The 17544-nt window shown below is 48.2% G+C and overlaps 1 protein-coding gene across 2 annotated transcripts in view; it reads left to right on the forward strand.

Moving 5' to 3' along the window:
- PSMD13 (proteasome 26S subunit, non-ATPase 13) overlaps positions 1–10164 on the forward strand; it is a 14023-nt gene extending 3859 nt beyond the window's left edge. The window contains exons 3-13 of one of the 2 annotated variants that reach the window (XM_077752913.1): positions 2050–2084; positions 2169–2224; positions 2460–2503; positions 2692–2778; positions 5154–5325; positions 6313–6392; positions 6501–6626; positions 8454–8516; positions 8755–8835; positions 9023–9139; positions 9706–10164. In XM_077752913.1, the coding sequence (XP_077609039.1) occupies positions 2050–2084; positions 2169–2224; positions 2460–2503; positions 2692–2778; positions 5154–5325; positions 6313–6392; positions 6501–6626; positions 8454–8516; positions 8755–8835; positions 9023–9139; positions 9706–9801 (957 nt within the window). In that variant the 3' untranslated portion in view covers positions 9802–10164. The remainder of the gene's footprint in view (positions 1–2049; positions 2085–2168; positions 2225–2459; positions 2504–2691; positions 2779–5153; positions 5326–6312; positions 6393–6500; positions 6627–8453; positions 8517–8754; positions 8836–9022; positions 9140–9705) is intronic. The other variant, XM_077752915.1, reaches the window with a different exon arrangement.
- Positions 10165–17544: the final 7380 nt, after the last annotated feature.

Below are 17544 nucleotides of genomic sequence, written 5' to 3' on the forward strand. Positions count from 1 at the left end.
CCCCCCTCCCCCCCCCCCCCCCCGCCCACACACACACACACCCCTCAGGTTTTATTGAGAACTAATTGGCGTATTGCGCTGTATTAGTTTAAGGTGTACATTGTAATGATTTGGTATATATGTATATGCAGAATAACCACAATAAGTCTACTTAACATCCATCTCACACACTTTTTTTCTTCTTGTGATGACATTTTTTTTTTAATGTTTTATTTCTGAGAGAGAGATAGACCGCATGAACAAGGGAGGGTCAGAGAGAGAGGGAGATACAGAATCTGAAACAGGCTCCAGGCTCTGAGCTAGTTGTCAGCACAGAGCCCAACGCGGGGCTCGAACCCACGAACTGTGAGATCATGACCTGAGCCGAAGTCGGACACTTAACCGACTGAGCCACCCAGGCGCCCCTTGTGATGACATTTTTTTAAGTTTATTTATTTTGAGAGTGAGAGAGCACAAGTGAGGAAGGGTCAGAGAGAGGGAGAGAGAATCCCAAGCAGGCTCCACGCTGTCAGCACAGAGTCTGACCCGGGACTCCATGCCACAAACCATGAGATCAAGACCTGAGTCAAAATCAGGAGTTGGACACTCAACCAGCTGAGCCCCCCAGGCGCCCCATGTGATGACAACTGTTATGATCTGCTTTCTTAATAACTTTCAAATGTACAACACAGTATTGTTAACTATAGTTACAGTGCTGTAAGTTATATCCCCAGGACTTATAACTGGAAGTTTATACCTTCTGACTACCTTCACCCATTTCTTGCACCCCCTACCCTCTGCCTCTGGCAACCACAAATCTGTTCTCTGTATCTATGAGTTCAGTTTTTTTATATTCCACTTAGAAGTGGGTCATACAGTATGTGTCTTTGTCTAATTTATTTCACTTAGCAAAATGCCCTCCAGTTTCATTCATGTTGTCACAAATGGAAGGCTTTCCTTCTTTTTAAGGCTGAATAATATTCCACAGTGTGTGAGCATATACACCACCTTTTCTTTCACAGGACATTTCCATCTTTCTGTCTTCATATCCCAGAGGAACTGCAGACTCTCTGTATTCAAGTTGGCCCTATCTTGAGGCTCTCTCTTTCCACTTTGCCCACATGGGGCATTCCCTTTGGCCACTTACCCAACCATAAGCTCAGAGGTCATTGTAGCTCCCCTTCCCTTTGACCAGCAAATCTCTCAGACCCTTTGTCCATCCTCACTGCTGTTGCCCCCTTACTCTGTTCCCTCCCTTACCCCCCCTTCCTCTAGTCGTGTTATAAAGTAGAAGTGTGATCATGTGTTTCCACTGGTTCAGGTTTGACCTCAGGGCAAGGATAAGTCCCAGTGCCTTCTGTTCTCTGTGTTCATCAGAGTGCTGCTAAAACATATGCAGTGTTTTCTTCAGTGCTTTTACATATGTTTGTTCCTGTCTGGAGTGTTCTCCCAACTGCCTCCTTCCCCATACCAAATCTGTTCACCTCTCTAACTGCTCGTCCTTCCCTAAAACTCAGTTATAACCATTTCTGGAATAACCTTTGGAACCTCTCCTTTTGGATGATCCACCTATGTGCTTTCTTTTTTTCCTTGCTTGTAAACTCACAATATTGTCATTTCTTTGTTTACAAGTCTGCTCTACTAGGCCAGAAATCCTTGAATGCCAGGCTTTTGTTTTATACATTCTGTATCTGTAGTACCTAGCAAAGAGTCTGAGTAAGTGACCAAGTGTTTGCTGAATGGCTTATACATTTGCTAATATAGGCCACAATCCTCTAAAATCTGAAAGTTAGTGAGTCTTTTAAATGGATAGTCTGTTTCACTTAGAGTACTTTGGAGAAAGAATATAGGAATTGGTCTTTAGGAGATCCTTATAGGTCAGGAATCTAATTCCAAAAAAAGCATAGCTTTCTTCAGTAATCCATTCATGATTAATAAGCCCAAATATGGGTCTTCTATCATCTTGCAAACATTACTGCAGTGCCTGTTATATGGTGGGCATTGTGGTTGTGTATGACTTTACAAAATTAAAGACATCCTGTAATTACTCTACTTATTTTGCTTCCACAGCTTTATGAAAACTTCATCAGTGAATTTGAACACAGGTAAAGGACTTTTGTCAGTTTTTGACTTTGAACATGAAAACATTGATACTACTGACACTCAGAGACCCGTGGTTTTTATTTCAGGGTGAATCCTTTGTCCCTGGTAGAAATCATTCTTCATGTAGTTAGACAGATGACTGGTGAGTCTTACTTTGTTTCATAAAGGAGCAGATACAAACGGTAATTAAATGATTTTGAAATAAAAGTTAATTGAACTTTTACATTTTGATAGAAAATACCAGATTCTAAGTTATGTTTTTATTATATTTATGGTCTAAACCTAAAGATTATCCTACCTAAATGTCCTCATTGGTGGGAACTAGTCTCTAAAGATATTGTGTTGGTGGTTTTCTGACAGTGTTCTGCCTTTTCTAGATCCTAACGTGGCTCTTACTTTTCTGGAAAAGACTCGTGAAAAGGTAAATGTGAAGTCGGAGCCAACACTTTGAGAGTACGTGTGACTTACAGCTTGTGTCTGGGCTCACTGTGCACACCTTTTAGAGACCAGTGTGTCTCTAATCCTTTAAGTTAATCCAGTGCGCAGATGCCTTGCTTTGTTGGTCTCCTGCCCACACTTCTCAGGTTCTTTTGTTTCTGACATCTTTAGGTGAAAAGTAGTGATGAGGCAGTGATCCTGTGTAAAACTGCAATTGGAGCTCTAAAATTAAACATCGGGGACCTACAGGTTACAAAGGTAAGGTTGCCATAATACAGATTTCTCTTTGGTTTAGAAAGTTGTTTAGAAGAGCACCTGGGTGGCTCAGTTGGTTGAGCATCCAGCTTCAGTTCAGGTTCCACGGTTTGTGAGTTCAAGCCCTGCATCGATCTATCTACTGACTGCACGGAGCCTGCTTCAGATCCTCTGTCTCACTCTCTTTCTGTCTCTTCCCTGCTCACATTCTCTCAAAAATGAATAAACATTTTAAATAAATAAATAAAAAGTTGTTTAGAGCTATAGGAGAAAAATCCTGTTTTTCCATTTTAACTTTTTTTTTTTTTTTTAATTTTTATTTCTAGGAGAGAGAGAGAGAGAGACAACGTGAGCAGGGGAGGGTCAGAGAGAGAGGGTCAGACTGAAACAGGCTCCAGGCTCTGAGCTGGCAGTCAGCACAGAGCCCGACGCGGGGCTCGAACCCACGAACCGCGAGATCATGACCTAAGCGAAAGTCGGACGCTTAACCGACTAAGCCACCCAGGCGCCCCTCCATTTTAACTTTTAAAGGAATTTTAAATTCTAGAAAAGTTGCAAGAATAGCACAAGGACCTTTCCTGTACCCTCCCTCACACTCCCATTGTAGACATTTCACTTCTTTGCCCTGTTACTCTGTATGTTTGTGTGTGTAGTTTTTGTTTCTCAAAACTATTGAGAGTAAGTTGCTGATACAAGGCCTGTTCCCCTTTGAAAGAGCACTGTTCTGGGTGAGCACCGCCATCAGGGTGAGTCCAGACGGCCTCAGACTGTCCACAGCCTGAGAACTTACACAGGTTCTCACTGAGCAGGGTCGGCCCACTTACCACGACAGGTCATGTGTTGCTCCTCCACCCTCTCTGCCTCCTAATCATTGTTAAGCTTCCCATCTATTTCTTATTTTCATTTTAGTATGATTTGAGGAACACATGTGGATATGAGTGGCAGTAAGACCAGCTTACGTGGTCAGTCATCTTTGTTGAACCACAGGCTACATGTGCTTATTTTGGTTTGGGTTAGGGGTTTTTTGGTAACCATAATATTAAAGAAAATATTGGGGTAAGTGTTCATGTTCTCATTGCCCTAAAATACCACTACTTATTGTTTCTTGTTCCTGCCCAGTCCTAGCCTGCATGCATACTTACGCATTTTGCTTTGAAATATTTAAGACATGTTGAAATCCATAAAGTACTGGTAAAGAATGCTGTCATGGGCATCCACGTGCCCACCCAGCCTAGGAATGAAGCAGCCTAGGAATGGAGCTGCTGGGCCCTCAGAGCAGGTTCTTGCACCCACAGTGCTCCCATGCACATGTTTGGTGTTCCTCGTGTTCGTGTGTTTCCTGATGCTCACTAGATGGGGATGTGTAAATCTAAGTGACATGTAGTATTGTTTTAAGTTAGTGGCTCAGTGTGAAGTTTGAGTCATCATGTTGGTACCTGTGACCAATTTGTTTTTACTGTTTGGTATTTCACTGTATAACTGTTTCACAGCCTGTGTATCCAGTCGCCTATTGAAAGGATTCAGGGTTCTCTTTTCTACTATGAACAGTGATACTATCATCATTTAAAAAAAAATTTTTTTTAATGTTTCTTTTTGAGAGAGAGAACATGAACAGAGAAGGAGTAGAGAGAGAGAGGGAGACACAGAATCCGAAGCAGGCTCCAGGCTCTGAGCTGTCAGCACAGAGCCCAATGCGAGGCCCAAACTCACAAACTGCAAGATCATGACCTGAGCTGAAGTCGGAAGCTTAACTGACTAAGCCACCCAGGCACCCCAGTTATCAGCATTTTTATGCCTAGTTCCTTGCATACATGGGCAGAATCTCACAGGGGCATATGCCTGGAGGTGAAGCTATAGGTGTAAGGTGTACACTGTCCACCTTTACTTGATGTTGCCAAACCGTTCTCCAAGATGGCTTGCACTCCCCTAGCACCATATAAGCACTTCCAAAGCTCCGTGTCTTCAACACTTGGTATTTTCAGATCACTTAATTCTTGGCAGTCTGATGGAGGTGAAATGCCACCTCACTGAGGGTTTAATTTGCATCTCTTGATTGCTGGTAGTTTATTGACCACTCCATTTGTGTCTCCACTTCTGTAAATTGCCATTAATATCTTTTCTTTTGCTCATTTTTTCTGTGTTGCTAGCCACCTGTTGTTTTGTAAGAGTTCTTTATATAGCTTTGGTCATATACCCTTGTGGGTTTTGTGTGCAGTAAATATCTTCCCAGTCTATAGCTTGTCTTTGTTCTTTTATCTGTGTTTTAGGTGAACTGAAATTTTCCATTTTAATATACTCAAATCTGTCGATCTATCTTGTGACAACATTTCTTTAAAAATGTTTGAAGTTAAAAAGGTGATCTTGTTTCCTGCACGTAGGAGACAATTGAAGACGTTGAAGAGATGCTCAACAACCTCCCTGGTGTGACGTCAGTTCACAGTCGTTTCTACGATCTCTCTAGTAAATACTATCAAACGATCGGAAACCACGCATCCTACTACAAAGATGCTCTGAGGTTTCTAGGCTGTGTCGACATCAAGGATCTGCCAGGTAACATGAGGCCGTTAAAGTCCGTGTCGTAGGAGCTCACTCTTGGGGCATAGTAGCAGGCCTCAGAAATTCTTCCGGAGTATCCATCCCTTGTTGACAAGAGCCCTCATGGTGACAAGGTGGAAAGAGCCGTGCCAGCATTAGTTTCTACATGTGTCTGCCTTCAGCATTGAGTTGAGATGAAAATGAGTCTCCACCCTATAGCCCTTCAGCGTCCCTTCTCTAGTCTTCCCTGCTCTCTGAACCAGAGGCCCGTGAGAAGTACAGCAACGTAGGTCCCTTGACCCCTGCGGCACGAAGGGTGCGCCGCAACCCTGTACCTGAGAGTTGTGTTCCGAAAACTGAACAAGACCCAGGGGAAGAACTTACTTACAAAAATCACTTGCCAAAAAAAATGAAAAATGAGTTTTGGGGAAAATGCAAGCAATATGTGTTTAAAGAAGAAATTTGAGCCTCTTTTAGAATTTTCTCACAGTACACCATTGAAGCTATGGAGACCAGCAACTCCTAAAAATGTTTAGTGCAGTTTTAGATGCTCCCTGCATCTCAAGAAAAATATATTGGAAAAAGCAACTGATGTGGTCAAGAGAATAGGGAATTGTTGTATGGGAAAGGAAGTAGGTTAATTCTAGTCTGAAAAGAGGCTAAATGAGGGGGTTTTAAGATAAATAAGAGGTATCACTTCCCATAGGAAGCAAGAGGTATAAGGAATCTGCTACTCCAGGAAGTAGATTAGCTTAAAATATAAATAGATTTACGTATTTAGGTAGAAATAAGTAAATGAAAGAATGTCTTTCCCACAAAACCTGTATATGTGGTTCCAGGTATAATTTGAGTTAATGCAGTACTTTAAGAGATGGCTAACGTTAAGGCTTTGTGATGTAACCATTACAGGGAATGGTTTCTTTACTTTTTTGTGAGAATTTTAAAGGCAAGCAGGACTGATTCTCGTAACTGGGTATCACTGGAGATGTGTTGTTGCCGTAGTGTCTGAGCAGCAGGAGAGAGCTTTCACGCTGGGACTGGCAGGACTTCTTGGCGAAGGAGTTTTTAACTTTGGAGAACTTGTAAGTAGACCCCGGGCACAGGTTTCTTCACAAGGGGAAGACTGATTTCTTTTTTTTTTTTTTTTTTTTTTTTTTTTTTTTTGCCAACTAACTTTCTCATCTTCACAGCTCATGCACCCCGTGCTAGAATCACTGAGGAACACCGACCGACAGTGGCTGATTGACACCCTTTATGCCTTTAACAGTGGCAACGTAGAGAGATTCCAAACTCTGAAGACCTCCTGGGGCCAGCAGGTCAGCCATGGGAAGGATGGCTGAGCACCCTAAATGCTCCTGGCTCTCCTTCCTTGTGTCTGTATGTTTAACAGATGTTTACTTTGCACCTTCCTTCTACATGCCAGGCACTGGGGAGACAGGAGATTAAGACAAGCCAGTCTTGCTATCATAGAGCAGGTGGCTAAGTGGCTACTTAGAGTAGTAACTCAGCTACTATGATAGTGCTCAGTGCTACTAACAGAACATAATAGAGAAGTGTCATCTGGGTGACAGGGGTGTCACAGAGGACTGCCCAAAAGAAGTAATGCTCTGTATCTGACCTTAGGTGTGAGTAGAATTTAGCCAAGTGAAGAATATGAGAAGAGTATATTCAACAGAGGAAAAGGAAGCTTTAGCATGTTGCTGAACTGCAGTAGGGTATGTGAGGCTCAAGTAAGTGAATGATGAGAGTCGGGGAGAGCCTAGGGCGAGGGAAGGCAGGACAGTCTATGTAGGGTGGAAGTAGTCATTGGGAGGAAGGGGTCAGTGCAGGGGGTGGGGGGTGGTCAATGCAGAGGGAAAGAGGTAGCAGGGGAGAAGGCACTGGGCAAGGAGAGGAGCCTCTGGGAGATGTGAATTAGGGAGAAGAGGTGTTTAACAAGGACCTCAGCTTTAATAGTAAGTTTATTCTGTTTTACATGAAGCTATTAGAAGTAAATGTTACTAAAATGTTCATAGTGATAATGGTTATATTATTATTTTGTACTTTTCTAAAATTTCAGTTTTCTCAAAGTTCAAAATAACTTGTAGAATTCACACATAACAGAGCTGAGTAGATACAGACTGTGAAGAGGCAGAAAAGGCAGAAGAGGCAGAAAGCAAGTCCCGTCAGTTCTAACTGTAGGCTGTATTTTGATCTCTGAATGTGCCACTTGGAAAGAAAGATGATGGCGAGCCATAGGAATTTAAGAAAAGGGAAAAAAAACCCTTAATGTTTGTTTATTTTTGAGAGAGAGAGAGACAGTGAGCAGGGGAGGGGCAGAGAGAGAGGGAGACACAGAATCTGAAGCAGCTCCAGGCTCTGAGCTGTCAGCACAGAGCCCGACGTGGGGCTTGAACTCATGAACCATGAGATCATGACCTGAGCCGAAGTCGGACGCTTAACCAACTGAGCCACCTAGGTGCCCCAAGAAAACAAAACTAAAGCTGTGTGCCAGTGGTATCTGTCTAGACAACAAGAGCCCATTTAGGGGGAATGGGCTCTTTTTGAAGAGCCTGACCTGTCCAGTACCTATGGCAGAAATTTCCCTGCTGGTTCTGCCTGTGTTGGGGTATGAGTTCCTAATTGAATCAGGTAACCCCTTCTCCTTTTTTGTCTCTGTGCTCAACAGTGACCTGTGACCTACCTGTAGGGTGACTGCAGGTTGTGCAGAGGGCATGTCTGGTTCTCATGATAAGGCTGGCTTTCATTATAAATTAGTAACTTGCTCTTTCAGTCAGAACAGACCCCTGGAGCTTAAGGAATGTGTTCCTGAAAGGCTCCACTTACACTGAGCTGATGGAGCAGGCAGTGCACTTGGACCTGCTCAGACACAGGATGGGTCCTTCCCTGCCTTTCTTTGTGCCAAGAGTCACCTGGACCCTGCCCCCTGGTGTCCGTGGCATTAGCATGAATCTTACCTCGTAAATGCCTTGCGTGGGAGCATGCAGTTTCCGAGGTGCACCTTCTGATGGTTTCCTAAGAAAAGTGGGCCTCCGTGACCTTCAGTGTAAGGTGTTTGGACCTGCCAGGGTTCTTTTTGTTCGCTCCGTTACAGAACGAATTTCAAAGCCTAGGTTGGGTAACTGATGCTTTCTACTTTACAGCCTGATTTGGCAGCCAACGAAGCCCAGCTTCTGAGGAAAATTCAGCTATTGTGCCTCATGGAGGTAAGCAGGCACCCAGGGACACCACGTATGAACACCTGACGTGAATCGTATTTCACCTTAGCTAAGCGAGGAAGGCGTGTTCTTAGTAAGATACGCAACTAATCTAAAAGGAAAAATTTAGTGTGGGGGACACTAATAAGATCTGTGTTTTCACAGCAAGTATTGACAAAAACATTCCCATCAGTTCTCTGACAGTTTTTATTTGGAAAAATAGTTAACAAACAAAATATTTTTTCAGATGACTTTCACACGACCTGCCAATCACAGACAACTCACTTTTGAAGAAATTGCCAAAAGTGCTAAAATCACCGTGAACGAGGTACAGCTCTTGGGCTCAGGATGCTCCAGTGGTAGAGCTGCTCCCTGGACGGGCCAGGCCTCCTGTGAGCACAGTTCCCTAGACTCCAGGCCGCAGAAGAAACAGTGTCTTGTTCCCACATATATCAGGGCCAGCTGGTGTGTGCATGCAGGCCTTGGGGTGTCTTACACAAGCCCTCTCTGCACAGGTGGAATTGCTGGTGATGAAGGCGCTCTCAGTGGGGCTGGTGAAAGGCAGTATTGATGAAGTGGATAAGCGTGTTCACATGACCTGGGTGCAGCCTCGCGTGTTGGATTTGCAACAGGTAGCGTGATTGGAATACATAGTTCAGCTTTGTGGGTGTTTTGGATTGTGTCTGCTGTCTTAGTTTCTCTTGGCTGGAAGCCATTTAGAAAGAAAGCAGTATTGACTAAGAGATTTGAGAGAATATCTTACTGCTGTAGGGACTAAGCGTTTTTTCAAAGAACCTAATTTAATGCAAGTCTGGGGTTTGAACCCTGCATTTAAAAGCTTATCATAATAACAATGTTGGTTGTGCTGATGATGCCTTTTAATCTTCAAATTGGTGCTCTGATCAGATACATCCTAGTTCTGTGATTTGAGCTCAGATCCATCTTGTTCATATTTGCTTTCAATTTAATCCTGTGGATTTCCTCTATTCTTGCCTGTTTTCTTTCATGCAAGTTTTTTTTAATGTCCTTGTGATAAGAATTGCCTGGGATAATCCTGTCTCATGTAGCCTGCTCCCCCAGCTCTGATGTTCTTTTTATTAGTGCTGCCCTAAAGAATTGGCTGGAAATGTACAGCTGCCCCATTAGGTGCTGTGATTCCCAAGTGTCCTAACACCTGTGTGGTCCTGGTTTGCCTCAGATTGCAGGCATGAAGGATCGCCTGGAGTTTTGGTGCACCGACGTGAGGAGCATGGAGATGCTGGTGGAGCACCAGGCCCACGACATCCTCACCTAGCGCCCCCACCCTCCCCGTCTGTGGCAGCTGAGGCCGTCTTTATTTAACTGGGGGTGGGGGTGGGATTGTGTTTGCGAAGTGGGAACTGTCCTTCCTGCTGTGAAAACAGGACTGTCACTGATGGGGTGCCCGGCCACAGAGAGAAGTCTGCTTTGTGGATGTCTCCTGTGGCCTACAGTGGGGAGGGGGTCACAGGTATCTGGTGGTGACGAGGCAGGTGAGAGTGTGCACATGCCCCAAGGAGTGAGAAGGCATCGCCCGTGTGGGGACACCACTCGGAAGCTCGTCTCCATCCCCTTCACCTGTGTGAATATCTCCGGTGTCATTTGAGAATGTTCCTGTAATAAACGCACTTGTTCTGTCCTTTTCGTAGTTCTCTTTTCCTTAGTCTTAGCTTTGATGTCAGGCCTGGGCCTGGAGAGATTAAAAAGCAGGAGATGGGACATAGGGCTTGGGGGGGAGGGGGCGGGGGGCAGTGGGCCTCGGCCATCCTCTCCCGCCCTGAGCAAGGGGCATCTCTGCACATACAGGGCACAGGGCAGAGCCAGGCACAGAAGGCTGTGGGCCCTGTGGCCAAGAGAGCAACTCCTGTCTACTGTGGCTCAGATACGGTGTCCACCCCACGACCGCCCAGCCAGCCCTCAGTCCCATGCTGAGTGTCCAGCGAGGGGGCTGCTCATACACAGAGAAGAATCACCAGTGACCACTAGGTGAAGGGAGGGGTTTAATGTGATCTTTCATCCTGTGCCTGGAGCTGGAGCCCCAGAGCCTTCATACTGCCGAGCTTCTCTTGTAGCTATCCAGGTGGTGCAGGACCCAGCCCGCAGGAATCAGGAAGCTGAGGAACATCACTGAGAGCCCAATGGCTTGCTCCTGGGTGAGGAAAGCACGTGTGAGTGCATTGGGCTGTTACCAAGGTCGTTCCTAGGTCATGGAGGGAGGCTGTTACCTGCCCCTCTGTGCCCAGGTCGTGCAGTGTAGGATGAGTTCTAACTTCTAACCAGAGCAGCAAGTCCAGAATTACAGACATCCTGTCCCGCCCCCTCTGCTCCGGTGGGACCTTTGGCCCAACCCCAGACTTCTTGTGTGTCAGGTAGAAAAAGCCCTCAGGGCGCCAGCAGGGACCACTGTAGTCATCATTTTGGACAGCTGCTGCGGAGACCAGGCGAGCAGCCCTGGGCCTCTCACCCTAGCCCCCTTCCCCCCACCAAGAGCCTGCCTGGCCAAACCATGTGTCCCTTGACCTTGAACTCCTGACCTTACATGCTCTTCAGACAAGAGCACATCAGGTGCTGTGCAGGATGGAAGAGACAGCTGAGGTTCAGGTTGTGCAAACAAGTGCAGGGCCATTTTCCGTAAATGGTGGTCCTGCTCAGAAGCCTGAATGAAGGAGGCGGGATCCCCCACACTGTGTGTTCGTGTGTGCACACACACCTGGAGCCAGGCTCTGAAAAGCCGGCTGTGTTTCCCCTTTACTCGGTTTTCTCCTGAAAGAGAGCCTGGGCCCTGTCATCCCTCCCTGTTCCCTAAAACAGAGTCAGATGCCAGGCTGGACAACAACTCTTCCTCTTGGCTTCACCTCCCAACATTCTCGGCAGCGCTGGCCCAGAGCCAGGCCCTTAGGCTGCGTTCAGATCTTAGCTGCACTCATGGCCTGACCTTGGATAGATGACCTTTTAGACTTTGGTTTATTGATGCTCAAAACAGAAGCAGTTGTCTGCTCTCCTGCAGCCCGAGGGTGACTGGGAGGCATGTTTCCCCCGGTGCTCTCCCTGACTCTCCAAGCAGCCCCCTCTCCCCCTTCAGCGGTGGTCAAGCTGGAGTAGACACTGAGTCCTCTTCAAGCTCAGTGGTTAGCACCGCTCATTTGCCAGGAGGTGAGTAGGGGCCTCAGAACAAACTCTCCTGTAACTAACTCCGTTGGCTGCTTTGGGAGCCTGGCCTTCAGGTGGTGACTACAAGGACCCTTCCTGGAGTGAGGACACTGTCCTGGCCATAGGACTGAGTCCTAGTACCAGGATCACCTCTAGAAGCTCCAGCCCTGAGAGACCATTCCCCCTCTCCTTTACCAGCCTGGCTTTCTGTGTCCTGCCCCCAAACCCACCTCCTCTTCACAACAGCGCAGGACTGCCCACCCCACCCCCCACCCCCCGTTCCGGTCAGCCCCCCTGCTGTCCTGGAGGTTCTTACCATGGGAGAAGTGGGTGTTCTGGCTGGCTTGGCAGAGACGTGTGCCTTGGGAAGCACCCAGCCACTCTGGGGGGCCAGCAGCAACCTTCTGGCAGAGGCTAACCTCAGCATGGCAGTTGAGCCGAGCTCCTGGAGTCCAGGAAAGTTCTTCACGTCTGCTCGGCGTGTCCTCTGCTCACTTGGGTGTTGGGGCTTTTTATAGCTCTGGGGGAGGGGGGCAGGGAGGGCTGCAGCTGTCCCCTCCCATCATGGTACTTGGCAGAAGTGGGGAGAGCCAGCGCGCAGACCAGCAGCTGCCAGCTGTACCCCTGCTGTGGCCCCCGGGGGCTTCGGGCACTGCACAGCTCGGCTGACTTGACTGGGGAGGGCCTTCATTTCTCTGTGAGGAAGGCGCTCACTGAAGAAGCGGGTCCAGGGAAGTCAGAGGATCTGAGAATGCGGGAACAGAGAAGTGACAATTTCAGAGTAAACCTTAAATATCTGGAATGTCAGCTGGCAGTACCATGGGTAGAGCTATTTTTAAATTCTCTTAACTTAGGAGTTCCTGGCAGAGCTGCCCAGCCTTCTTGAGCTTGACGAATGGAGCGCCGCTTCACCTGCGCGCGGCACTGGGGGTCAGAGCAGCCTTGCTGCTGGTGTCACTAATACTGACAGCCTTTGTTCTGAGACTAGACCATCACCATTGCTCCTTAGAGGAACACGGTGGGAAGATCAGATTCTTTGTATGAGTCAGTTTGGGGGCGGGGAGGTGGTGCAGGGGGCCGACACTCTGGCCCCTGCCTCCTGGCCCACATGCGGGTAAAGCCTCCCAGGGCCAAATGTCCTGGGTCCTTGCTGCCCACCAACCCTGAGGTAATGGGCCTGTAATCTGCCCACGAGCCCTGTGTGAGCTCAGAGCCTCCCTGCCTCTCTTCCCCAGAGAATGGGTCACTCGTTTCTTCCCACAGCAAACACCTACTGGCAAATTTGGTCTCCTAATGAGAGACTGTTTCACACCCTCTCTCTGTACAACCCCCACCCCCATGCACACACTCACTAGAGACCCTGCTGCCATTCCCTGAGAGGACGGAAGTGACCAGGTAAGACCTGCTGCTCAACCCTACTTCCTGTCCTCCAGTAGTGCTGTGGCCCTGAGCCCCTGGGGGTCATGTGCCAAGGTCAAGTCCCCAGCGGCCTCTCCAGCTTCTGTCCTTGGTGGCCAGGTGCTGAGCCCCTGCTCTTCCTTCTACCTTGTCCGGATCTTGTGTAGCCCCCGACAGCCCCAGGGCTTTTGCTGTCTCTCCACCCACCTTCACACCTCATCTGGCCTTGACACCCCAGCTACTTATCAATCACGATACTTAGGATATACTGATGCTAACCCCTATCCCCACCTCCGGTGGGGTTCCTGAAACTGCAGTGAGTCCTCCACCCTGTCCCTTCCCGGCTGCTCAGCCCAAATGTGTGAGCACCACCCTTGTTTCCCTCCGGTGCTCACGCTCCACACCAGGTGACCAACATCGCCACGCCCCACCCTCCCCCAGTACAACCTTGAGTGTGCCCTCTGAGACTGCCCCACATGCTGGCCAGGACAGCCCTTCAGGAACAACCAGGGCCTGCCACTGCCACTGCTCAGCTTCCCCCAGAACCTCCACTCACTTCCTTGCCACAGCTTCCAAGACCTGAGGGGTCTGACCACTGCCTGCCTTGTCCCAGCCACACCTCACTCCCACCCCACACTGGTGCTTTTGCCTGGACAGCCTTTGCCTCATGTTTCCAGATTATTCATGTGCTGTTCAGATGACCTCTCCTCAGACATATCTTATTGGTGGTCTGGTTTTGTCGCTGGAATATAAGCCCAATAAGGACAAGGACTTTGTTGGGCCCATCACAGGACTGTTGGGGCCTGGCAGATTTTCAGTCAGTGTTGGAAGGTTGGATTGGGGTGTGGAAAGAAGGAGGGATGGGAGCAGGGGCTGGACAGATGGGGTCTGGAGGACAGGTGTAGTTTTCATGTCATGCCCACACTGGCTTGGATGGAAGAGTACACAGTCAGACGAGACGGGAAGCTGCAGGGCTTCATTCTACTGTCAGAATGACCTACATAATTGTGGACAGCAGTAAAGACCTGATCTGTGTGGGCACAGGCCAGTAGCTGAGAAGCAGCAGCACCTGACCACATCAGTCCCTCAGCCCCCAGACTCAGCTGCAGTCACCGTCCTCGGCAGGTATGATCACGCCCCAATCCATTTGTTTACAAACAGTGGGTTGATGATCTGAATACATCGCATGAGGATCATAATTTCACTTATGTTCATCTCTGGAAACCACCCTTGTTCTAAATGTGGGGCTCATTTCTGGGCTCCCCACCCTGCTTCCCACTGTCTCCACGTGTCTTGGTTTCTAGGGAGGAGCCAAGTCCCTGGAGGCTGGAGGCGGGAGTGTCTCCTGAATGTTATCTCCAGCAGCGCTGGGTCCCAGGGTCAGCCTCAGGCCATGGGGGGCTCTGCCCCTCCTCTAGAGTAATCCCTTCCACCTAAACCTTTAATTATAGCTTTGGGGTCCAGGCAGGAATAAGGCTGTAGGTCAGGCAGTCAATCATCCAGTCTACGGTGTTTCTTTTTTCACAGAAAAGACCTACTGTCCCCAACCATCCAGACCTGGAAGGAAGGCCTTCTCCGTCTTTCCCAGCTCAGGAGGCAGGGGAATGAGGAGGGGGGTTGCTACTGTGCTCCGGGACATCAGCCCAGCACTAGATGAGAAAGCCCTGGTGAGGGCTGGGACAGGGGAGCTGGGGCTACCCTCCAAGGGAGAGATGTCCTCAAACGTTTATGCTATACCAGCCTTTGCCTTCACCTCCTTGCCATTCATGCCTTACATGCCTAACCTTTCCAAACTTTCTGAGCAAAACCTGCCTTCCTCGCTTCCGTGCTCACACAACTTCCGGGGGCTCCACCACCCACAGTGGTGAGCTTCAGGCCTCAACCTGACTGGGTTTTTAGTCCCTAGAACCACTTGTTCAAACCAAACCCTACACAGATCCCTACTGCCCCGACCCCACACAGATGCTACCAGGGGTGAGGAGCCTGGCATGGCCTCTGCCTTCTGTGCTCTGTGGCCACAGTGCCTCCACAGAGCACTGCCCTGTGTCCTGTCTTCCTCCACCTGGAAGGAAATGAGATAACCCATCGAGCAAGGGGTGGTGGCCAAGTGGGGGTTCACACTGAACAAGAAAGTAAAAGGTTCTGAGCGCTGCAGGGTTGGATGAATCCCCTGTAGCAGCAGGAGAAACCACGGCTTGGAGAGGGAGCGGGACCCAGGGTTCAGGATGAGCCAGGCCTGTTCCGGCCTGTCGTGGGCAGGAGTAGCATCAGGAAGAGCTCCTGAAGGCTCTGCAACACAGAAGTGCCCTTGTCTCCTTCATCATCATCATCTTCCTCCAGCCACATTCGACACACATCTACCTCTACTCTCCACCCGCCCCTACTGCCTCTGGGGACACCTGCACACATCCTCCCTCTCAAAGCTGCCAGGCCACCTGCAAGATCTGGGGTAGACACTCTGGGCACATGGCACCACCCTGTGTCCATACTTAGAACCACAGGAGCTGCTGGTGAAAGCAGAGAGGCACAGACAGTGAGGCACAGTTTCTCAGCCTCAGGGACCCAGAAAAAAAATGCACATGCACGCAAACATTTGCATATTATTTTTATTTTTATTATTTTTAATTTTTTAAAATTTATTTCTGAGAGAGAGAGAGAGAGACAGCGTGAGCAGGGGAGGGTCAGAGAGAGAAGGAGATACATAATCCGAAGCAGGCTTCAAGCTCTGAGCTGTCAGCACAGAGCCCGACACGGGACTCGAACCCACGAACTGCGAGATCATGACCTAAGCCAAAGTCGGATGCTTAACCGACTGAGCCACCCAGGTGCCCCACATATTATTTTTATTGCATTGGAAATCTATTTCATCACATAAAACAGTGGTTCTTAAAGTAAGGTCCCTGGACCAGCAGCATCAGCATCACCTGGGAACTTGTTAAAAATCTATTAGAAATTCTGTGGTGGTCCCAGCTGCCTGTTACAATAACCCTCCTAGGAAATTCTGATGCACAAACAAGTTTAACAACCATTTTATAGAAAAACTTGATGCTGGGGCGCCTGGGTGGCTTAGTCGGTTAAGTGTCCGACTTTCGCTTAGGTCGTGATCTCGCGGTTCGTGGGTTCGAGCCCCGAGTCGGGCTCTGTGCTGACTGCCAGCTCAGAGCCTGGAGCCTGTTTCAGTCTGTGACTCCCTCTCTCTCTGACCCTCCCCTGCTCACGCTGTCTCTCTCTCTCTCTCTCTCCTAGAAATAAATAAAAATATTTAAAAAAAAAAAAAGAAAAGAAAAACTTGATGCTTCATGCTATTCTTTCAAAACTAAATGGCCACTTATATTACTCCCTGCGTGGGTGTCTCGCAGTTCATGAGTTCGAGCTGTGCATCGGGCTCTGTACTGACAGCTCAGAGCCTGGAGCCTGCTTCAGATTCTGTGTCTCCCTCTCTCTCTGCCGCTTTCTCTCTCTCTCTCTCTCCCTCGAAAATAAATAAACATTTAAAAAAAATTAATAAATAAATAAAATCTCATCCAGGCTGCAAACCTCAGCCTTTTTCTTTTATCTACAAAAACACAATTCCACTAAACATTTCTTAAGTATAGCAGGATTTGCTGAAAAGTTGGAGCTCATGACAGTGGAGGGGCCAGCTGCTTCTTCCTCACCCCACCCTTCACTCCACTCCCCTGAAGCTCAGCTCTCAAAGGGGCCCGCCTCGCATGGGACATGCCTGCAGAGATGCTGTGCCGCCCAACAGATAGCAGCTCACGGCCCCCGTGGTTCTTGGTGTGATCGCTAATTTTATGTGTCAGCTCAGCTGGGCCATGATGCCCAGACATTTGGTCCAACATTATCCTGGATGTTCCTGTGAAGGTGATTTTTGGGTGAGATTAACATTTAAATGGGTGGACTTTGAGTAAAGCAGATTACCCTCCGTGGTGTGGATGGGCCTCATCCAGTCAACTGAAGGCCTTAACAGAACAGACACTGACCTTCCCAAGCAAGAAGGAATTCTGCCAGCAGATGGCCTTTGGACTCAAACTGCAACATCGGCTCCCCCCTCCCCACCCCAAGTCTCCCGCCTGCCAGCCCACCCTGCACCTTTTGGACTTCCCAAGTCTCCACAATTACAGGAGCTAATTTCTTAGAGTAACCCCCCCATCTCTCCCCCTTCACACACACACCCTGTTGGTCTTAATTCCCTGGTAGAAGCCTGACTAACACAGTCAGCAAAATTGTGCTAGAAGAGAAGCTCTTTAGCTGTTTTGTCCTTTCACCTTTGGCAGTGAAAGTAAAACTTGATTATACTTTCTTTTCTCTAACGCACACCACATTGAACGATGCCCATTGTAGCCCAGACACGTCATTGATGATAACAGCAGGGACTTTTCATACCATTGTTATCTGACATATAAGTTTCCCTTGCCGTGCAACGAATTGTCACAAACCGGGCAGCTCAGGACAGTGTGCTCATCATCTC

Source organism: Crocuta crocuta, unplaced genomic scaffold, assembly GCF_008692635.1.
Source record: "Crocuta crocuta isolate KB4526 unplaced genomic scaffold, BGI_CrCroc_1.0 scaffold4561, whole genome shotgun sequence".
NCBI lineage: Eukaryota > Metazoa > Chordata > Mammalia > Carnivora > Hyaenidae > Crocuta > Crocuta crocuta.